Below are 23,507 nucleotides of genomic sequence, written 5' to 3'. Positions count from 1 at the left end.
ACGCACAAACACACACCCACCCACCCACTCTCTCTCTCTCTCTCTCTCTCTCTCTCTCTCTCTCTCTCTCTCTCTCTCTCCCTCTTATACATGTGGGAAGGTCGGGTGGAAGGAAAAGGATATATAGCACAGGCAGAGGAGCATACAATTAAGACACCGAAGACAGAGGTTGCTTTAACTTATCTTTTATTAAAGCAAAATGTAACTAAGAATAACCACTCAGGTAGCTTATCTAAATCAGAAATGTTCCAAAACAGTTTAGCTAAATCTGGTAGCAACCAGAGACAATGCTAGAAGTTATAAATTAGAAACACGTTTCATTTGCAAATCTACCATCAGATTATCTGTCTTTTGCACTGCAGACACTAAGCAATAGGTTAGGTACCTGCCATGTGGCCACTTTTTCCACTGCTGTCCTCAGTCCTATACTTTTCATCAAGACTAAATTCATCTCTATTCCGATTTGTCTGGAAGAAAAAATATTCAAACAAAAGAGCTTATGAAAAAGTTAATAGAAAAGTAATGTGCCAAGAGACAAATCTTGGAGGTCTGAAAATGATTAATGTCAAAGATGTACAAACATCATTTCTAATTTCATGGATTATGAGGCTGCTGGACGGAAGTAACGCAAAGTGGCAACAGATTCCATTAGCATCCTTTTTAAATCTGGGCGAACGCTTATGCTGTCTCATCTGTTACAATATATACCGATGAAAACCAAATAAATGTAGTAAGCCTTTCAAGACATTTAATAAACAAGTCGCGTAAGGCGAAAATACAACATTTAGTCAAGCTGTCGAACTCACAGAATGAAACTGAACGCAATGCAATTTTTCAGCAAGACCGTATACTCGTAGCATCGTCAGTCCACCGCTCGTGGCAAAGGCAGTGAAATTGACAAGAAGAGCGGGGTAGTAGTTGCGCTGAGAAGGTTAGCACGCTTTTCTGTACCTCTCTTCGTTTTAACTTTCTGAGCGTGTTTTTAATCCAAACATATCATATCTATATGTTTTTGGAATCAGGAACCGACAAGGAATAAGATGAAAGTTTTTAAATTGATTTCGAAAATTTAATTTTGATCATAATTTTTATATTTTTAATTTTCAGAGCTTGTTTTTAATCTAAATATAACATATTTATATGTTTTTGGAATCAGAAAATGATGAAGAATAAGATGAACGTAAATTTGGATCGTTTTATAAAAAAAATTTTTTTTTACAATTTTCAGATTTTGAATGACCAAAGACATTAATTAATTTTTAAGCCACCAAGCTGAAATGAAATACCGAAGTCCGGCCTTCGTCGAAGATTGCTTGGCAAAAATTTCAATCAATTTGATTGAAAAATGAGGGTGTGACAGTGCCGCCTCAACTTTTACAAAAAGCCGGATATGACGTCATCAAAGGTATTTTTCGAAAAAAAGAGAAAAAAGACCGGGGATATCATTCCCAGGAACTCTCATGTAAAATTTCATAAAGATCGGTCCAGTACTTTGGTCTGAATCGCTCTACACACACACACGCACACATACACCACGACCCTCGTCTCGATTCCCCCTCTATGTTAAAACATTTTGAGAAACGGACGCAACCCTGTCCAGCTTAAAATGACGGTAGTGTTGTTGCTCCCTATAGCTGCTGCTGTGTATTGAAAGAAGGCTTCTTCTGAGATTCTTGCATGTCTTCAGAAATGAATAAATGTCAATAATTTACATACATGTCGGACATTTTAGCAGAATCTAAAGGAAAAGAACTAAATCGTCCTTCGAACGAGTCTCTCCTGAAAGACAAGCAGAATTAGTATATCTTTCCACATTGCAACTCTTGTTGTGTATTGTGCGCGCGCGGTTACTGTTGCAGCTATTAGCATGGTCTCGCGCACTTTGTCCCAGCTTGTCACAAAATCCGCTTCCAGTTGCAATGTCGCGAATAGAGTGTCGCACGGCAGGCAAAGTAGCGCTAGCACTATCATGATATTTCTGGCAGCCTGTCAACAAATGTGCTGTCTTAGTTTGTCACAAAATCCACCTGCTGTGTCGCAAAAATGCGACAAGTGTACAACCCTGTTATTGGTGCCTTCAGTCAAGTCGCATACTCTTTCACTGCTGCATTGTGTCACAAAAATGAGACAAGTGTCCAAACCTGTTATTGGAGCCTTCCGGCTTCGATTAAGTCGCATATTCTCGTTCACTGTGGCTTTGTGTCGCAAAAATGCGACAAGTGTCCAACCCTGTTATTGGAGCCTTCGATTTAGTCGCATTCTCGTTCACTGTGGCGTTGTGTCGCGTGTTTCTGCTTCTTTGCGTTGCTTCCACGTAAGTCCAGCGACCGTAGTGGTGTACGGTGGTTCCACTGCTTTCTCCGACTCACTGCTTGGATGTACAAAACTTTTTCTTCTCCACCAACGACACCGATCGCAGAAACTTTCGCGGTAACCTCCCTTGCCTGACCGGAAGAAGAGCATCAGAACGAGGCTGCAGGCTGACACTTCCAGGAACCTTGGGGAGAAATTGAAAGAGTGTCAGTGTTCAATGTCATGTGTTATGTACGTATTGTACATGTTTTCAATCTTGTAAATTCCATTCAGTTTTAATCGAGGTCAGTTTGTGGAAAACTTTAAGAATATGGTTTATAGCAGAGAAACTGTTTCTTTGAGTCTACCCATCAATTAATCAATATTGACTAAATGTAACAACGAAAAGGGTAGAAAGAAGGCGGCGTGAAGCTAAGGTGTCAATCCGATCGTAATCACAAGTAATCACATGTAGCCTAGATCATTGAAAACTCTGACGGGAAAAAAAAGGTTTGGAATTCAATTTGACACTGACACGTTTTCCTACATGACGTCATTAGTAGATAGCTTACTCAACCAAATAGCTCTAGATTGTTGACGAATGGAAACAACTTTAGGAACAATTAAGAGCCCTCGGGGGTCACGCTCACTGCAAGTGCCCTCAGGGGTCACGCTTACTGCACAATTCTGCATCACAAATGCATTTTGTTCAGGTGAATATTGCTTCTTTTTTCAGGTGCCATACGCATTTAAGCCATATTTCTGCCCTATATAGGTCTTCTTTTGCGTCAGCTTGCACACATCAAATCACTCAAAGTCAGCGCGACCCCTGGGCTGAGGTGCATGAAGCGAAACTGGGTGCCACCCAAATGGGAGGTACGCAGCCGCGGGATCGGATCGGTTGTGATTTCAACCAATCAAAGCCAACAGCTTGACCCCACCTACTTGGGTGGTAGCCGAGGCTGAGGTGCATGAAGCGAAACTGGGTGCCACCCAAATGGGAGGTACGCAGCCGCGGGATCGGATCGGTTGTGATTTCAACCAATCAAAGCCAACAGCTTGACCCCACCTACTTGGTTTAAACAACATTTTATTCAGAATTTCTTTGCATGAACAGTTCGAAACACACAGCTAGGACACGCACTCAAGCAAATGCTTATATCACGTGACCAGAAAAATACTACATTACACACATTTTCGTAATGGTGGACATAACAACAATAAACCAGAAGAACAAATTGAAAGAATGGGGATGGGGAACTAAATAGGAACAAAAGAATCTACAGAAGAGAAAAAAAGAAAAGGGAGGGGGAAGAAAGTACTAACAACCACAAGGAGAGACAAGGACGGCAGCGCATAGGAAGAGAGCATCAAGTCTAAGACATGCCACATGTAAATTCAAGTAAATGTAACAATTTGTTATGGAAGGCAGTAATTGGTTAACATATAAAATACGAGACAAACGATAATAATCATTACTTATACGCTGCTTATGTAATCAAATACGATAACACAGAGAGAGACCCCACCTACTTGGGTGGTACCCGGGGCTGAGGTGCACGAAGCGAAAGCGGGTGCCACCCAAACGGGTGAGAACAAACCGCGGGGTCTGATTGGTTGAAATCACATCAAATCTCAATATCAACCTATCCTACACCGCGGCTGGCTCCCATCCGGTTGATATAGCTTTCTCGTGCATCTCAGCCCAGGTACGCTTCGTGCACCTCAGACCTGGACCTCGCTACCTACTCACCGTAGACACGTGTGGACCCCCCAGTAGGGCCAGGGCTGGACGAACTTGACGTCGGCGTAAGCTCCGAACTGGCTGAAGAGCATGTAGACGTTGATGACGGACACACTGATGGCCACCAGGCTGGACAGGAAGGTCATTACCACCAGACGACGGAGCTTCTTGTCTTGGTCGTCTGCGACATTGAGTTTACCAAGGGAGATAAGAGAATATATCAGAGAACAGTGCGCCAGAGTTGTGCAGCATTAATCTGCTATTGCTAGAAAGAATGGATGAGCTGTGGACAGAAATGTGTGTGATTATCATTTCACACGAAGCACGATAACGGAAACAAATGAGCAGAAGATACTGTACTTGTACCTAAGAAAACAAAAATGAGAGAAAGAGAGAGCTAGAGAGAGAGAGAGAGAGAGAGAGAGAGAGAGAGAGAGAGAGAGACAATGACAGCGAGACAGCGACAGAGAAAAAGAGAGACAGAGATATACATATAGAAAGAGAGAGATGAGTAAGACACAGAGAGAGAGAGAGAGCTGGTTAGATAGAGAGATCACGTTTTGGGTGAGTTTATAGCGGGGGCGGGGATATAGCTCAGTTGGTAGCGCGCTGGATTTGTATTCAGTTGGCCGCTGTCAGCGCGAGTTCGATCCCAGGTTCGGCGGAAATTTATTTCAGAGTCAACTTTGTGTGCAGACTCTCTTCGGTGTCCGAACCCTCCCCCCGTGTACACTACATTGGGTGTGCACGTTAAAGATCCCACGATTGACAAAAGGGTCTTTCCTGGCAAAATTGCTTAGGCACAGTTAATAATTGTCTACCTATACCCGTGTGACTTGGAATAATAGGCCGTGAAAGGTAAATATGCGCCGAAATGGCTGCAATCTACTGGCCGTATAAAATTTCATCTCACACGGCATCACTGCAGAGCGCCTAGAACTGTACCCACGGAATATGCGCGATATAAGCGTCATTGATTGATTGATTGAGTTTTCTTTTGTCTGTCTGTCTGTCTGTCTGTCTGTCTCTTCGTTTAGTTGGTTGGTTTTTGTTGTTGTTTTTCCACAGCACCGACATCCACTGATGACAATTACAAAGAATAAAGTGGGGGAAAATTAGGATAAAACAAATGTTCTTAATTTTGTTACCATTTTCAGCAAAAATCAATGGCCTGTGACAACCACGTCATAACATAACTCTGCGGAGGGTGTGGCACGGATACGGTCGATTAGTTTTACGCTTTTGTGTTAATGAGCTTTAAAGGTACCACCCTTTTCGTGTGGGGGGACATGTTCGCCGTCTCTAAGTCTAGGATAATGTGATAATTCGCATCCGCCCATGAGGACACACCAAAAATCAACAATCTGTCTGTTTTCTGTGCTGATTGGGATATTTTACTTTTATTATTTATTTTGTTAGCGAAATCAATGACAAAACAATAATAATAATAAAAATATTTAAAAAATAGGCCACTCTGCGTACAAAGTAGCTAGCCTGGTGATTTTGTCTAAGTGTCAAAGTGGAGAAATGCTCTCATCCCAAGCAAAATCCTTGGAAGATTTAAGACGCCGTACACGATAAGGAAGGAAGGTAACTTTATTCTTAACGTCCTCACAGGAAACTAGCGCCTATTAGGGACATTGGTTATGATGCGATAAAAAACAAAAAAAAACAAAAAAACGATGAGGAATGTAGGCCCTACCTTAAAATGTGGAATCGATATCTATCGATTCGGCCATTTCTGTTGTGTTTTTCTTTTTAAGCACCCAGTGTAATGGGCGACGCAGTTCCATATTAGTACCACAGAATCGAATAGAAAATGGAAGAGTGCATCAAAATGAGTTCTCTTCAAACAAAAAGTACGGCGAAATTTGTATTTGGGGAACTTGAAAAAAAGCGATGTTTATTCACTTGGCGTGTTCAATGGCTGTGTTTTGAGAGTTTGCTAGTAAGCTGGTTGCTTGTTGGCTGAACAGTTCTTTCTTGTGTTAACTGGTTGGTTTGCTAGTTGAAGATCAAAGATGTCTAACTTAAGATAGATTGAATGAATGGTTTAGTAAGTTAGTAGGCAGGCAGGGACGCATTGAGTTAGTGATATAATTAATCTGCTAGCGATTCAAGCAAACTAACAAGCAAAGCAAGTTTATTGGCCTGGAATGGATTCTCTCATGGTTCCTGAGTTAAATTGTTAAAGCTGTATGCATACAAATTCGTCTCTGAAGTCCGAAGTCAGTAACAAATGACAACAGGAAGTAATGTTTAATAATAATAGTATTAAATGGAAAACGAATTACTCTCTCTCTCTCTCTCTCTCTCTCTCTCTCTCTCTCTCTCTCTCTCTCTCTCTCTCTCTCTCTCTCTCTCTCTCTCTCTCTCTCTCTCTCTCTCTCTCTCTCTCATCGACTCTTCCTTGGATCCGTCTATTATCTTCCCTGCTGATCCCGATATGAACTTTCCGAATAGATATGGGTTGTTCCTGATCAAAGATACGTATTCCTGTTTTTTTCTTCTTTTCTGTTTGTTATTTGGTTCTGTAAAGCTACTCTTACACTAATATTCGCAAGGAATGCATATTCTTCAGTATTCGCAAGCCATTCGTAATCATCGTAAAGGTATTCAAATCAAGCTGAGTAATTTCCACTTAGTTACTTCCCTTGTTTGTGCACGCTGTTCGTCTAACTAGGCGGCCGCGTCTATGAGGGCCGTCGTCTTGCCGCCAGGAGGCGCTTTTGACTACTTTTTGTTTCCGACACCGGAAAGATGCACCGCCCTGAAGCACATTCCCCCACTTTGATTGGATTAATTACCATACACGTGTGTTTCCGAGCAAATCGCGCCGTGTACGTCCAGATTCCACTTCACGCAGTTTCCCGAAAACTGCGTCATATACGAGATACGCGCATGCGTGGACGGTCATATCACGCGCGTTCAATGGCGGTCGAACGTGTGTCGATTTTTGCTCTGACAAAATCGACGTAAATCCGAACTTGTTTTAGTTCATCGCAAGCTATTGTGTTTCTCTTTGGCGCTGAGAGTTGATTGTGTGTTCTTTCAAGTAAGTCTGGAGTATTTGTTATAGTTTTCATATACTTTTGAGGCCAATATGTCTGACTCTGACCGGCTTCGTGATCGGGGGAAAAAACGGCCACATGGCGAAGATGAACTTCATGATGCATCTAGTGATGTGGATCAAGAAACAGAAATAACATTACTGGACGACACGTCAGTGACAAAAACAGTGACAATGCCTGTGTCTGATTTTGATGCTATGAAACGTCAAAACGAGCGTATTTTAGCCGAATTAACCAGGTTTTTTGAAACCGCAAAGAAACCTGACGACACGTCAGAAGCGAAGAGGGCAAAACCATCAAGTTCAAAACGTGCTTCCGACACGGACATGTCACGAAAGGCTAGATATAAATCCGACTCTGAAGAGGGTGAAGTAACGGACTATGATGATGAAGGAGAGCAGGTGCTTACTCAGAAAAGATTCAAGAACAGCGAAGACTTGGATTTGGATGAAAGGGTAAATCGCCTTGTAAACCTGAATCAAAACACACTCGACACGAGTAAGAACGATGATCTCGATTTGAAAGACATTGCACAAGAGTATGAAAATGAAGAAGATGTGGGCCCAAAAATTAACACAGACCTCGGTGAGGTTATTCTCACAATGTTCAAAGGGAAAATGAGTGACGAAAAGTTAAAAGAAAAAATCGCAAAACACAGGCGCCCGGAAAATTGCAAAATCATGGTCCCACGTGTTAACTCTGAAATCTGGGACATTATGGACCACTCTGCGAAGTCCAAGGATCTACGGGCACAGTCAATTCAGAAAACACTTCTGAGAGCTGTATGTGCACTTGCGAGTGTGACGGATACGTGTCTGGCTGATAAAGATGCTGTGGCCAAGTCTCGGGTTAAGGACCTGATGGACGCTATAGGATTGGTGTTGAAGGCCAGTAGCGATATAAGTGTGGACAGGAGAGCCCAGATTGTCACGGCTCCTCAAGTTAACAGAAAATACAGAAAACTGTTATCGACAGAAATTCCTGTCACCGACAAGCTTTTCGGGGATGACTTGAAAAATGTGTGTGCGACTATTGACTCAACGTCTAAACTTGGGCAAAATTTCACCCAGTCGGTGAAAGGAAGAGAGTTTTTTCCACATGCAAAAAACTGGGACAGCCAGTACTACCCTCGGGGGAGGGGCAGAGCCAGGAGTGCTATGTACTACCCGCAAAGAGGCAGGACACGAGGCTACCAGCGAGGCAGGGGCCGCAACTTTCTGAGAAGATCTCAAGATTAAAGCCACAAAGTAAGGTAAGTGATGATTGTACACCGAGTGAAGGAATACACAGACCACTACATTTCAAAGCAGGTAGATTGACAGAATATCTTGAAGAATGGCAAAAAATTACATCAGATGAATTCATACTTGGTATGGTTCAGGGTGCTGAAATACCCATTACTGACTATGATCAGTTGTCAAACATTTCTGCAAGTTCAAATCAGGTCCAAGGCAATCAGCAGAAAGTCATGGATGCAGAAATTCTAAAGCTACTTGATCTTGGTGTCATTGAAAAGAGTGTAAATGAAAAACACCAAGTTATTTCTCCTATCTTTCTTGTCAGGAAACCAGATGGTTCGTTCAGACTGATACTGAATCTAAAGCGATTTAATGAATCGGTTGCATATGAGCATTTCAAAATGGAAAGTTTGACTTCTGCAACAGATATGATAACACCTGGTTGTTTTATGGCGTCTGTGGATCTGCGTCACGCTTATTATTCTGTATCCATTAGATCAGAATTTAGAAAGTACCTCAAATTCAGATGGAGAGGTCAACTTTTTCAGTATACCTGCTTTGCCAATGGCCTGTGTAATTGTCCTCGCTATTTCACAAAACTGTTGAAGCCAGTGTATGCAAGCCTTAGATCACAGGGTTTTTTGTCTGCGTCATTCATTGACGATTGTTTTTTGCAAGGTGATACGTTTGAAGAATGTGAACTAAATGTTCAGAAAACAGTATCTCTGTTTGAGTCATTGGGTTTTGTCATCCATGAAACAAAATCTGTTTTGATCCCTTGCAGAAAATTGAAGTATCTGGGTTTCTTGTTAGACTCAGAAAATATGTCAGTTACCCTGTCATCTGAAAAAGCATTGAAAATAAAGAATGCGTGTGCAGATCTGATAACTAAAAAGAAAACAACTATCAGACAGTTGGCTCAAGTTATTGGTCAAATTGTGGCATCTTTTCCAGCAGTAATATGGGGTCCCCTGTTTTACAGACAGCTGGAGGAAAATAAATCCTCAGCACTGAAGAGAAATAAAGGAAATTTTGAAGCCTTTACATGCATCTCGACAGAAGCAGAAAAAGAACTGCATTGGTGGATTGATAATGTGGAAAACAGCTTTTTTCCTTTACAGAAAACAGACCCTGAATTAGAGATAAAAACTGATGCGTCATCATCAGTTGGCTGGGGAGCTGTATGTCAGTCATTGAAGACTGGCGGAAGGTGGTCAAAACTGGAACAAAAATTCCATATCAATGTGCTTGAGCTACTAGCAGTAGAATACGCTTTGAAGAGTTTTCAGAGTCTGCTGATTGGAAAGCATGTTAAAGTACTATCTGATAATTCTTGTGCTGTCGCTTACCTGAAAAAGATGGGTGGTTCTCATTCTGCAGAGTGCAACACTGTCGCCAAGAACATTTGGCTCTGGGCTAAGCAAAGAAGCATATGGCTGACTGTCAGTCACATTCCTGGGAGAGATAATGAAGAGGCTGATGCAGAATCTCGAAATGTTAATGACAGGACAGAATGGAAACTGGACAGTGGTGTTTTTGAATTGATCACTCGCAAACTATTTTTCCCAGAAATTGACCTGTTTGCGTCACGCCTTAATTACCAGATTAAACCATTCATTTCATGGGGACCTGACCCAGAGTCATGGGCTGTAGATGCCTTCACTGTTAACTGGGGAAAGTGGCTAATATATGCTTTTCCTCCTTTCAGCCTGTTGCACAAAGTCCTGTGCAAATGGCAGAGGGATCAGGCAGATGGGCTGTTGATCGCACCGCTGTGGCCAACCGCACCTTGGTATCCACTCATGATGAGGATGCTGACCAGAGAACCAGTTCTTCTTCCGAAGCGGACCCGACTACTTCAACTGCCCCACAGCAACACGCTCCACCCACTCCACAGGCAACTTCAGCTGATGGCATGCAGCTTATCCGGACAGCCTTGGAAAAACAGGGTGTTCAAGGAGAGACTCTTGAAATCATGTTCGCCTCATGGAGACAGTCAACAAAACAACAGTATGCATCTTACCTCGGCAAGTGGATCACTTTCTGTTCTAGACGGGGTTATAATCCCGTTCTTGCGCCTGTGACTGAAGTGTTGGAATTTTTGACAGAACTGTACAAGCTAGGCCTAAGCTATAGTGCTATTAACACTGCCAGAAGTGCATTGTCATCGGTTGTGCAGACTAGGAATGAAAAAACAATTGGTTCACATCCTGCTGTTGTTCGTTTTCTTAAAGGTGTGTTTGAGTTAAGAACTCCAATGCCACGTTATCAGCTGACTTGGGATGTCTCTATTTTGTTATCTTACTTCAGAGACCAAGAAGAAAACTCTGCGCTAACATTGAAAAATCTGACAATTAAGTTGTGTGCTTTGCTGTTACTTTCTTCAGCACAGAGACTGCAAACCATTCATGCGTTAAAATTGAGCTGTGTACAGATACATGATAAAGGTTGTACCATATATATTGTTGACAAGTTAAAGAGTACGAGACCTGGTTATCATCAGTCAGCGTTACAGCTTTTGAAGTATTCTGATGAAAAACTATGTGTTGTGAAATGCCTGGAGGAGTATATCTCTAGGACTGTTGAATTGAGGACTTCTGATCAGCTCATACTGTGTTTTCAACGGCCTCATGGACCAGCATCTAAAGACTCAATTTCCAGATGGATGAAAACAGTGTTAAGTTGTGCTGGAATTCAGAACTTTGGTTCCCATAGTTTTAGGGGAGCTGCTTCATCTGCCATGCTTGTATCTGGAGTTTCTTTGGAAGACATTTTGAAGACGGCCGGTTGGTCTAAAGCATCCACTTTCCATAAGTTTTACAATAAACCTCAGGAAAGCAAATGTAAATCATCAGTAACTAATTCTATATTGAATTACTATGCACCAAAGAAATAACTGGAATGTGGAATGGATACATGCTGTTTTTTCCGGTGATTTTTTAAGCACGTTTAAGGATGTCAAGATATCTGGTGCTGTTTTTTGTGACATCATTGAAAGAAGGAATCTTTCTGTGTTGTATGAGTGACATTATTGAAAGAAGGAATCTTTTTTGAAAGTTGAATTATGTCAAACTGGTTTTACCATGAAGACCAGATGCAGGGCCTGTGGACTCTGCAGGACTGAACACTTTTTAATGGACGAATGTGATGAAAAGTTTTTCATCAATTGTGTACTGCTTTATTAAGTTCAAATCTTTTCAAATGAAGCACTTGGTCAGTGAAGGATCTGGGTATTATTTGAAACTGTATGCTTCTAAGTTGCTATATTAGCAAATCATTTACACAGCGAAAATGCAAAGATTGACGAAATATTGAGTTCCGAAGGTGAATAAATGTTCCATGATTACTTCTCGTATTACCAATGTGTTGCTTTGTGATGAATCGGTGTGATTGGAATTTGTTCAACCGACTTTAAAGTCTCGTATATGACGCAGTTTTCGGGAAACTGCGTGAAGTGGAATTAGAAACATAAACGAGTACTTACGTAGGAAGTCGAAGTTTGTGTAGAATTCCACGATGCAGTTTACCGGAACGGAGGAATATACGCCCTCCCTTATTAGTTCCCTCCCTTGCTTGACTTCGGAAGATGACGATATTGTCATCTGTTTGAAACATTACTATGATTACATGTATTGGTTTATGTTATCAGTTGTAACAAATTATTTTATCTTTAGGAATACCATGATATTGGGTATTCTCAAGATAAATTTGACAGGTCTTGGTAGACCTGTACTTTAAATTATGACCGTCCACGCATGCGCGTATCTCGTATATTCCTCCGTTCCGGTAAACTGCATCGTGGAATTCTACACAAACTTCGACTTCCTACGTAAGTACTCGTTTATGTTTCTAATTATAAGGTACAGTGGATTCCCCAGATCCTTTAGATTCGTCAAATTCGCTAGAACCCCCCCCCCCCCCCCCCCCCAAAAAAAAAAAAAAAAAAACCACACACACACCATAAAAACAAAACAAAAAGGGTCAGATCAATAGTATTCCTTTCATAAGTCAGTAATTCAAGCAGTTGTATAGCAGAACAAGCCTAGCGGTCTGGGCGGAATTCCCTCACACTTGCTTTTTGAGCCATAAGAGTTAAAAATCAAAGCCTTTTCAATGGGTACATACACAAATCGTCTTTGAAGTCAATTGGCACTAACAACGTGTCAAAGGAAAACGTGTTTAATAGTATTTATTAGAAAACGAATCTCTCTCTCTCTCTCTCTCTCTCTCTCTCTCTCTCTCTCTCTCTCTCTCTCTCTCTCTCTCTCTCTCTCTCTCTCTCTCTCTCTCTCTCTCTCTCTCAGCGTGAGTGTGCACGCGTGTCTTTGTCTTCAAGTTAATATGTGTGCCAAGGGACAGCGTGACTTTCAGGTGGATCACCACAAGCTTTTAATGTTCATAATCATTAAGCAACTGATTTGGCTGGAACATGTTACTGGGTGCAAAGATCAAACACTCAATGGGTTCAGTGGTCTGCAGACTCATCACCGTGAAATGAATGGATTCATCGACCATTCTTTGGGTTCGTTGACTGTGTTCTCTACTGATCCCGATACTGTGTGAATGTTCCGTATTAATGGGGTGTTATTGTTCACACAGACACTTGTTTGTTGTTTGTTTGGGTGGTTGTTTGGTTGATCGATCGCTCTGTCCGACTGTCTGTCTTTCTGTCTGTCTCTGTTTCTGCCTGCCCGTCCGTTCGTCCGCCTGTCCGTCTGTCTGTCTGTCTGTTTGTTGTTTGGTTTGCGGTGTTTGTTTTATTTTGGTTGGGTGGGTGGTTGGTTGGTTGGTTGGTTGGGATATTCTTCGGTCCCTGCAAATGTTCGTTGTATTAAATCAATCATCTTAAAACAGTTTCAATTTTTACCTTGTTATCCCAAACCGGGCACATGATCACAAACACAAAAGGGTGAGCGGCACATCGGCCATGTGAGCATTACAAGATTCGCATTGCTACTAAAGTGAAACTCTACACTGTCATGACTGGCTGGAGCTCTGCGCGTGCAGCTCGTCCACAACTACACCTAACACTACGGGTAACTTGATGCAGCGTTATCAGCCTTGTTATTCAAAAGTATTTACCATGCTTGATTTCTAGTCATGGTCGAATACTTAGAACACGAACAACCGGATCAACGCCATCTTAATATTCTGCTGTAACACGAAATTGCTTGAGTACAGAACAGTGTTTATTTTTCGTGTAATGTGAACGAACATTTCATGCAACAATAGTTTAGAGTCTGCTCTTCAATTTTCATTCCGCGGACACTCGCTTTTCATTTCACCCTAGATTGTAAAGGATCAATATGTTTCTTTGTGCACACAATTGTTCACTTTTATCCATCTTTATTTTCTGTTTGTAAACTAGTCCGTGCAGCTAAAATGACGTGATTGTTCAGGACAACGTAGCATACAATGGGACAGAAAAATAATTCCAACAAGTAAATATTGTTGATCGTTTGTCTGCGATGCCAAATTTGGAATTCCGTTTCCGTGACAGTTTCAAAGAGTTTTGAAAAAATGTCAAAGAAAGGTTAACAGACGAAGGAAAGGACGGGTTTGTCTTTCAGACTGACGTAAAAAATTTCGTACGAAATTCTTACTCCGAGTAAATTTTTCGTACGAGAAAAGAACTCCCCAAGGCACGAAAAAATTACTCCCTCCACGAAATTTTTACTCCCCATTTTTACATTTAGTCAAGTTTTGACTAAATGTTTTAACATAGAGGGGGAATCGAGACGAGGGTCGTGGTGTGTGTGTGTGTGTGTGTGTGTGTGTGTGTGTGTGTGTGTGTGTCTGTGTCTGTGTCTGTGTGTCTGTGTCTGTGTGTCTGTGCGTGTGTGTGTGTAGAGCGATTCAGACCAAACTACTGGACCGATCTTTATGAAATTTTATATGAGAGTTCCTGGGAATGATATCCCCGGACGGTTTTTTTCTTTTTTCGATAAATACCTTTGATGACGTCATATCCGGCTTTTTGTAAAAGTTGAGGCGGCACTGTCACACCCTCATTTTTCAATCAAATAGATTGAAATTTTGGCCAGGCAATCTTCGACAAAGGCCGGACTTCGGTATTGCATTTCAGCTTGGTGGCTTAAAAATTAATTAATGACTTTGGTCATTAAAAATCTGAAAATTGTAAAAAAAAAAAATAGTTTTTTTGATAAAACGATCCAAATTTACGTTCATCTTATTCTTCATTATTTTCTAATTCCAAAAACATATAAATATGTTATATTTGGATTAAAAACAAGCTCTGAAAATTAAAAATATAAAAATTATGATCAAAATCAAATTTTCGAAATCAATTTAAAAACACTTTCATCTTATTCCTTGTCGGTTCCTGATTCCAAAAACATATAGATATGATATGTTTGGATTAAAAACACGCTCAGAAAGTTAAAACGAAGAGAGGTACAGAAAAGCGTGCTATCCTTCTCAGCGCAACTACTACCCCGCTCGTCTTGTCAATTTCACTGCCTTTGCCACGAGCGGTGGACTGACGATGCTACGAGTATACGGTCTTGCTGAAAAATTGCATTGCGTTCAGTTTCATTCTGTGAGTTCGACAGCTTGACTAAATGTTGTATTTTCGCCTTACGCGACTTGTTTTTACTTCCAGTGTGATCTCGCGCAAAGGAATGTCGCGCTACCCTCCCTCCACCCCTTCCACAACCAAGACTAACAGGGGACAAGGGGGTATAAATTTCGTACACCTGGCATGGGAAGTTAAATTGCTCGTGTTTAGGGTGAAGTAATTTATTCGTTTTTTATTCGTCAGGGGAGTAACATTTGTGTACGAAATGTTTACTCGGAACTCACCTGTCGTGGGGAGTAATTTTCTCGTGTTATGGGGGAGAGCTTTTTTTGTAAAGGGAGTAACATTTTCGTACGAATTTTTTACTCCGGAGTAAAAATTTCGTGGGAGTAATTTTCTCGTGTTACATCGGCAGCAGTGTAATGAAGTAAGCTTAAGCCTCAGGGCAATCATTTAATAAAGATCAAAACCTTATTTCAGCAATACAAGATCAATCTTCTTCAGTCGCATTTTGTGTCTTTGCGCCTTTGTCGGCAATTTCATTTCCAAAACGAAATAATGGAAATAATGTTGAGATTTACTTTGGTGGATGCAAAAACGTGAAGCCAACTTGAACGGCCGTAAATACGCATGTAAATAGGCGGCAGTTAATGAAAGAAAAGCAAAAAGGCCAACGAAGAAAACTTGAACTCACAAGTGCTGTTGTTGTTGCTTTAGTTTTTGTTGGGGGGAACTAATCGAATTAAAACATGCGTGACCAACGTTTCTTTAGGAAAGAAATTGAATAATTTCCTTTGTGCAAGAAATGGAATAATGTCATGTATGCGACAAAATAAGAATTCTTTGTCTTTCTCTTTGCCTGTCTCTGTCTGTCTATCTATACAAGGTGCAAGATGCCCCCCTCTCTCTCTCTCTCTCTCTCTCTCTCTCTCTCTCTCTCTCTCTCTCTCTCTCTCTCTCTCTCTCTCTCTCTCTCTCTCTCTCTCTCTCTCTCTCTCTCTCTCTCTCTCTCTCGCTGTTTCAGAGTTGTTTATTCTGAGTTAAATCTAAATGACGATGTTCCCAAATATTTGCAATCACACTTCAAACACGCAACAAGGGTTGTAGCCTATACATACATGTATTTGAAGCGATACATTGTAGAAAGGACAGAATGGAAGATTAGGCTTTCCTGAAACCTTTATCCTTTTGCAATAAAGATCAGTTTCAATTCTCTCTCTCTCTCTCTCTCTCTCTCTCTCTCTCTCTCTCTCTCTCTCTCTCTCTCTCTCTCTCTCTCTCTCTCTCTCTCTCTCTCTCTCTCTCTGCAGTGTCTAACAGTCCGTTTGTATACGTGAGTGCTTAGATGGACACCTTGTGAGGAAGCAATTGCATCTCATTACAAAATCAGTACTTGTCTTTATAGTTCAAAACTCCTTTATTAAAGCCGCACGCATTTCAACAGGAAACCCCCAAACTGTGTAAACACTTAGTGTCTCTGTGCCCAACATACTAACTGTCATGTTTTACCTCGTTTCATTTTTGTAACACCCGTGCATACAGTTTTCCTCCCCAGTTTTCCTGTAAACATTATTCGCGAAATATTGTTTTCCTCCATAATTATTTTCAGGTGACCTGGATTGTGTGACAGATAAGACACTTTTCCTCCAGCTCCGGGCCGAAAAATCTGTTCTAGTTCCTACTTCCGTGTGTCAGGGCTTTTAACCACTTTGGGCAGGAATAAACAATATATTTCATGCAGACTTTAATGCAGTCCTGGCCGAAAAATCTGTTCTACTTCCTACTTCCGTGTTTCAGGGCTTTCAGCCGCTTTGGGTTCGAATAAACAATATATTTCATGCAGACTTTCATGCAGAACACTGTTCAGCAGTAACTTAAGCAGTCATTTTAGAGGTATTTTACGTCTATCTTAATTGAAATATTACCCTCTTTTCTGTCCCTGAGACATAGAAACATGCAGGGGGGAGAAGAAAATGTAACAGATACAAAATTAGCTTTTACAAAAGAAACTGAGATATGGCCGGGAAAAAGAGCCAGAATTTCATTTTGGACATATATATATCTTAACGCTTTATGGACACTCTTCCCTGAAAACGGAAGGTCAACGAGACACTGAAATTTACACATGAGTTTCTTTTCCCCGCCTTAAAAGAAAAACTTTAACCTGTGTTGTTCAACTTTCCCTTTGCATAAAAGTCGTAGCTGGTGTGGGCGGAGAAAGAACTGGATGTTCAGTGTCAAAGAATGGATGGGCCCCAGCAAGTCATCACTCTAGGAGACAGTTCACCACAGGAATGAAGGACTGCCGTGCAGCTATATCACCCCGTCAGGCCCTTTAAATGACACCTGCCTCTCCCAACCCCTCCCATTCCTTTAACAGAACCATAAACCTTTGAAGTATGCGTGAATGAAAAGCATCCAGCATTTGAAAGGCATGTACACAATCTTTTTAACACTAACGCAATTCAGCCAACCAAACTCAATTTCAGCACTTGAAATTGAGAATACTGCATGGCTTGCTGTGTCATATCAGATTGGAGTTGGATTTTTAGATATTGAAATGCATTGAAATGCGAACGAAAGCGAGCTTTTCAATATTTGAAAAAGCAACGAGTGTCAATCTTTACAACACTTACACAACCCAGCCTACCAAACTCAATTTCAACACTTAAAAAGCATACGTACACAATCTTTTCAACGCTAACACAATCCAGCCAACCAAACTCAATTTTAGCACTTGGAAAGCATGTAATCGATCTTTTCAACACTAACCCAATCCAGCCAACCAGCACGTGAAAAGCATGTACTCAATCTGTTCAACGCTAACACAATCCGGCCAACCAAACACAATTTTAGCACTTGGAAAGCATGTAATCGATCTTTTCAACACTAACCCAATCCAGCCAACCAGCACGTGAAAAGCGTGCACTCAATCTGTTCAACACTAACCCAATCCAGCCAACCAGCACGTGAAAAGCATGTAATCGATCTTTTCAACGCTTACCCAATCTAGCCAACAAGCACGTGAAAAGCATGTAGGCTACTCGATCTTTTCAACGCTTACCCAATCCAGCCAACAAGCACGTGAAAAGCATGTACTCAATATTTTCAACACTAACCCAATCCAGCCAACAAGCACGTGAAAAGCATGTACTCAATATGTTCAACACTTACACAATCCAGCCAACCAAACTCACCTTCGTGGTGCCCTTGTGAGGACGCTTTCAGGTTGCCTCTCATCTTGACGCCGACGTATCCGTATCCAAGAGACACCAGCGCCCCATACAGCACGAAGAGCATCTGGCAAATCACCAGCAGCGGTAGCACGTCGCCCTCATCAACGTACATCATCAACAAATCCGTCGTCGCCACCACCACGACGTGCACGAGCCAGATAACTCCTATGGTTCCGACCTTCTGGAACCGCGGTGGCGCTAGGGACAGCTTGGTGGTGTCGAGAAGGATGAGCAGCATGATACTGAAGGAGGCGGTAAAACCGGGGATTCCCAGAGACCAAAGAAGACGGGCGACGACAAAGGGGAACACACCGTCTGAGAAGTAAGGGTCGATGAATAGCACCAAGGCTCGAGTGGCGGCGAAGGTGATGATCATAGCGTTGAGACCTATGGTGGTCTTGTTCATAGAAGTCCGAGATCCTCCCCGCTGGGCGAGGGAGATCAGCACGAAGTACCCCGCCACCACAGACACGACCAGGTACGCCGAGGCGAAAAAGTACACGTGCACCGGCCAGGCTTCGTCCCATTCCGACTTGGCCTCGTTCCAGTCCGGTGCAGCCTCTGGCCAGCTTTCCGGGTCTGCGCCGGCGAAGTTTTCGGTATCGGGTTCCGCATTCACTTCCGCCCATGCGCCACCTGATGCCACTTCCGGCTGTGCAGAAGTGAGGCTTTGCTCGGTCTGTTCTGGTTGCGAAACAGCCTCCGCTGGTTCTGGCATGGAAGACATAATTTGCCGGGGTTCCTGCGACTTCAGGCAGGTGTGGGTCTAACCTTTTTTTATCCGTGGGACGAAATGATCAGGTTCCATCTTTGGTGCAGCGTTTGAGTGTGCTTCTGAAATTGGAGACATCAACAAGAACCGTACATCTTTAATACGGCAAAGTTCTCACAGGATTGTATGGGCTTAGTCCTGGCTTACCTTGCTTGTGCTAGCCAAATCTGAACGTCAGAAGGCATGACTGGTACAATTACAAATAATGCAAAGGCTGTAATAAGTATGAAAGCACACATAATTGCAATCTTGCGTTTAAAAAAAGTACTTTCTCGTGTAAATGATTATTGGTCACCACCATAGATCTGACCAGGGTTTCATGTGGTCTAGGAGCATCTCTTTACTTGAATCCATTATTTGCTTACACGAGAACCATCAAAATATTGGTCTATAATGCTAAAATTCGTTTTCCTCCCAACGGGGCTCTGCCCCTCTACCCTGCCGGGGCCTTCACGGCCCCTGGACCTCGGCCTATTTTCAGAGTTTTTTCTATTTTGGAATTCCCATGCCTGGAATCTTGAGAGAGGGGGAATGGGAGAGGTGCTGTTAGGGATAAAGATACAGACGGGCAGAGTTTTTTGTGCCAGCACTTGCAACAGAGAAATTTTAAAGCACAACATGAGATTACACTGGCACATTCTCAAGCGATTTCGTGTGACAAGGGACCAGTGTCATAAGCCAGAAACACAGTCGACCAACTGCAGTTGTCCGAGAAAACCACAGTAATCCGACGTTATCGGGTTTCACGAACAAAATTTCAGTCGGCCGACTGCGGGTCGTCTCACCGGAAGTCGGCCAAACACGGTGATGCTCTCCCCCCAACACTCATTTAGGAACCTACGCTAACATGATGGCGCGAGCTTCCATTCAAATTTAGCTTAGGCAACGAAGGTTCGATGACGTCATCCAATAGTCACATCACAGAAGGAAATGTACAAAGGCTGAACGTAGCCCATTTTAGCTCGACTTATTAGACAGATATAATAGGCTTGAGGAGAATGATAATAACAAAGTTATTACCAGAGTGCAGACCTCAATGATCGTGAGAACGCACAATTTATTGTTTTCTGATGGTTATAACCGGAAGCTGCTTTCGATAATGGGGCAGACAACTCCCGTAAACTCTTCGAGGCTTACTTCCCTTCTATTGTCGTTAGTTTCATGGCTGACGAACAGCTGTTACTTACGTTTACATGCAGCTATCGAGCGGACGTCAGCCTGCCGTCACTTAGCCAAAATGAAATGTTTCTCCGCTAAATTCAAGTGGCATAGTTATTTAGATGGAGACAAACAACTGAAGCAGATTTGTCTGAAGAGCAGCATATGGCATGGCCGAAGAGCAAAATGGTAAGTCTCTACGCTGCCATTAAACTAACAACAACAAAGAAGAGTTTACGGGAGTTGTCTGCCCCATTATCGAAAGATACTTCCGGTTATAACCATCAGGAAACAATAAATTGTGCGTTCTTACGATCATTGAGGTCTGCACTCTGGTAATAACTTTGTTATTATCATTCTCCTCAAGCCTATCTGTCTAATAAGTCGAGCTAAAATGGGCTACTATACGTTCAGCCTTTGTACATTTCCTTCTGTGATGTGACTATTGGATGACGTCATCGAACCTTCGGTTGCCTAAGCTAAATTTGAATGGAAGCTCGCGCCATCATGTTAGCGTAGGTTCCTAAATGCCCAACACTGTGTTCGGCTTACTGCGGTAAACCGAAAATAAATGTAATTATCCGCACAGTCAATGGCAGAATGCTCACACTTTTTTGGATTGTGAGCCAAACCTTGTGATTGTTCTTCGAAATGTATCTATCATGACGCAGTAATCCAGGAGACAAGTCAGGATTATGTCTTGAAGACGTCACATTATGGCGTAAGAGGGTTAGACGTCACGCGAAGGAATTACTGAAAGTCTCGGTAGATCATTGTTATTTTGAGCGGGCCGAGACTAGTTTTTTCTTCAAAATCGGCCATTTCCACGTGCGAATGAGCAAACGGAAGTGGTAATGTTGCTAAATTTAGCCTTCGACTTGGCCATTCGGATAACTGTTCAGTCGGTCGACTGTGGTTGTCCGCGGGTGACGGTGATTCGCTCATGAAACGCGCTTTTCGGTGACCCGGCGATCAACCACAGTCGATCGACTGGGCAGTCGCTGTCAGTCGGTTCACTGCTATCTTTTGAAACTGGCCCCTGGCGCTGGCAGACGACATGGGAGCACATTTGCAAAAGCCTTGTAACATTACAGTTCGCGTGTTCGTAACATATAAGCAGCATTGAGAAACATACGGTATGAGGTTCAACAGTTTCTTACCTTACAGACTGAGTACCATGCAGTTTATTTGATCCTCTTCTTCTTCGTGTCGTTCATCGTTTAGTTGATCCCGAGCAACCCGCCATTCTGCTCTATGCATGGAACACAGAACACAGAATGAAATATCAAGGAAAGACGTCACAGAGGAAAATACGACACACAAATGTGGTTTGTACATAATTATGATATTCTGCTCTATGCATGGAACACATAATGGAATATCAAGGTAAGAAGTCACAGAGGAAAAGTCAAAAGTCGACACAAAAATGCGGTTCAACATTACCAACATTATGATATTGCAGTTCTGTCTAAGCTGATTTTGTTTCGCAAACTGTCCAAAAAGCTACTTGATTTTGACAAATTTACTGGACCTACCGGTCAGTTGTTTTCCATTTGACGTCATCCGCGCGTTTGACATTTTTCGTCAGATCATTTGGTTCTCGGGTACACCTCAAGAATAAATGTAGCGGAATATCAACTCGCTGAGTCTCACCCAGAATTGTTCACTAAGTGAAGAACAAATTAATCTTTATCACTGGGAAATCAAATTCACTTTGAAATAAGATCACTTTTACTCCACAATAAAAACTTCAGAAAAGATTGACATGGTAAACAATTTATTTTTAGAAAGTACTAAGTAGTTCGCTGCAAAGATCTCTATCTCTCTATCTGCAAAGATCCTTCTGATGAACTTAAAACCACGATCTCAGTTTAAGAAAACACTAATTCACCTCAAAACAATAGAATGAAAAATGACACGAGAAAATAATTTTAAGTACCTTGCTTCAAGGATCCTTCTAATAAATTTCCAAACTATGACCTCAGCATCTTACAACGTTATCGAACATTGAGTTTAACTCTAGTGCGAATATTCAAAAACTTCAAACGACCTCCAGCCGGAAACCTTTCGTTGCCTGAGGAAAATTATTGCTTACAAAGACACAGACATAAGCACACACCCACACACGACTGATACGGAAAGCCCTCCAAAAGAGGAAAGATTTGAGAAAAGTAATGAAGCCTCGCCTAAAAGGCAACGCGTGTCGATTTGAAGATCCCCTCGCACTGATAACAAGCTGTTTGAAGTGAGGGGCGGGCATGTGCGCGATGGATTTATAAAACGTTGGTGCTTTTTTTTTGGCAGTGTGTTAAAGATGCAGTCCAAAGTACTTCTTGCTTAACAAAAATCGCATAAGGGCAGACTCTGTCTGTCTCAGCTGTCGGCCATTTTCTCTGTCTGTCACTTTCTCCGTCTGCCTCCAGCTGTCTGCCACTTTCTCTCTCGTCCGTTCGTTCGTTAGTTCGTTCGTTCGTTGGTTCGTTCGTTCTCTCTCTCTCTAGAAGGATATCATAATCTGTGTGAATATACTCATGTCCTTTCTGCATATTTTGCTGGGTGGGTCTGATACAGACAGTGATAGTGTGACTGACTGTCTGTCTGTCTGTCTGTTGGTGTGTGTGTGTGTGTGTGTGTGTGTGTGTGTGTGGTTGTGTGGGTGTGTCACTGTGTGTTTGTGCAAATTCTCTCTCTCTCTCTCTCTCTCTCTCTCTCTCTCTCTCTCTCTCTCTCTCTCTCTCTCTCTCTCTCTCTCTCTCTCTCTCTCTCTCTCTCAAAACCCAAATAAAACTAAATGCATGCTTCTAACCACTAGACAAAAACGACAAAATCTATCATCAAAATTTCCTAAACTACAAATACAAAATCAAGATGTAACTGAAGTTGATAACCATAAAGTCTTGGGAATAACCATTGATAATAATCTGTCTTGGTCAAAACATTTAGATACACTTTGTAAAAATACTTCTAAAAAAATATATCAGTTATCAAAAATTAAACACTTTCTAGACCTACGCACACGGAAACTGTTTTTTCAGGCATATATTCAATCAACTATTGATTATGCGTCCACAGTGTGGGACTCTGCAAGTGCAAACACTTTGAAACACTTGTGCTCTTTACATAGACGAGCTGTTAAATTAATTCTTTTAAAAAATGCATCTCTCTCTACGTCTGATTATAAAAAATTAAAGATTCTTCCTATCAAATTAAGATTTACCTATAACAAAGGTGCAATGATGCATAGAATTATGTCAGGGAATGCACCTACATTCATTGCCTCAAATTTCAAACTGAATAATTCAAGAAAACTAAACAAATTAATTACCCCAACCCCTAGAATTGACCTTTACAAATCAAGTCTTTCTTATTCTGGCGCCTTATTGTGGAACTCCATTCCTGATTTAATTAAAATGCAATTCAGTGAAACTTCCTTCAAGGAACTCTACATGCTGTTTCTC

At 41.8% G+C, this 23,507-nt stretch overlaps 2 protein-coding genes across 3 annotated transcripts; one reads left to right on the top strand and one right to left on the bottom strand.

The window, feature by feature from the left end:
* Positions 1-167: 167 nt before the first annotated feature.
* Positions 168-22,570, bottom strand: LOC138963700 (proline-rich transmembrane protein 3-like). Of its 2 annotated transcripts, XM_070335557.1 has the most exons (6): positions 22,169-22,570; positions 21,585-21,715; positions 21,210-21,301; positions 18,081-18,953; positions 4,046-4,217; positions 168-2,497 (listed from the first exon to the last, which is right to left on the bottom strand). In XM_070335557.1, exons 4-6 carry the CDS (start codon positions 18,844-18,846, stop codon positions 2,266-2,268), a joined length of 1,170 nt encoding a protein of 389 aa, XP_070191658.1. In that variant the 5' UTR covers positions 18,847-18,953; positions 21,210-21,301; positions 21,585-21,715; positions 22,169-22,570; the 3' UTR covers positions 168-2,265. The 2 variants fall into 2 exon arrangements, with proteins under 2 accessions (XP_070191658.1, XP_070191651.1); XM_070335550.1 differs by lacking the exon at positions 21,585-21,715 and having other exon boundaries at positions 21,989-22,570.
* On the top strand, positions 6,894-11,704 carry LOC138963689 (uncharacterized). The gene is made up of 2 exons (XM_070335539.1): positions 6,894-8,359; positions 10,054-11,704. Exon 1 carries the CDS (start codon positions 7,140-7,142, stop codon positions 8,343-8,345), a length of 1,206 nt encoding a protein of 401 aa, XP_070191640.1. The 5' UTR covers positions 6,894-7,139; the 3' UTR covers positions 8,346-8,359; positions 10,054-11,704.
* Positions 22,571-23,507: the final 937 nt, after the last annotated feature.

This window comes from Littorina saxatilis, linkage group LG1 (genome assembly GCF_037325665.1).
Source record: "Littorina saxatilis isolate snail1 linkage group LG1, US_GU_Lsax_2.0, whole genome shotgun sequence".
In the NCBI taxonomy this organism is placed as follows: Eukaryota; Metazoa; Mollusca; class Gastropoda; order Littorinimorpha; family Littorinidae; genus Littorina; species Littorina saxatilis.
This window is presented reverse-complemented; position numbering and strand designations above follow the sequence as displayed.

Coding starts and splice junctions, on each gene's coding strand:
- LOC138963689 (XM_070335539.1), top strand. CDS start 7,140: ATGTCTGACTCTGACCGGCTTCGTGATCGGGGGAAAAAACGGCCACAT.
- LOC138963700 (XM_070335550.1), bottom strand. CDS start 18,846: ATGTCTTCCATGCCAGAACCAGCGGAGGCTGTTTCGCAACCAGAACAG. Junction 4,218..18,080: donor CTCACAAGGGCACCACGAAG/GTGAGTTTGGTT, acceptor TCAATGTCGCAG/ACGACCAAGACAAGAAGCTC. Junction 2,498..4,045: donor GGGGTCCACACGTGTCTACG/GTGAGTAGGTAG, acceptor TTTCTCCCCAAG/GTTCCTGGAAGTGTCAGCCT.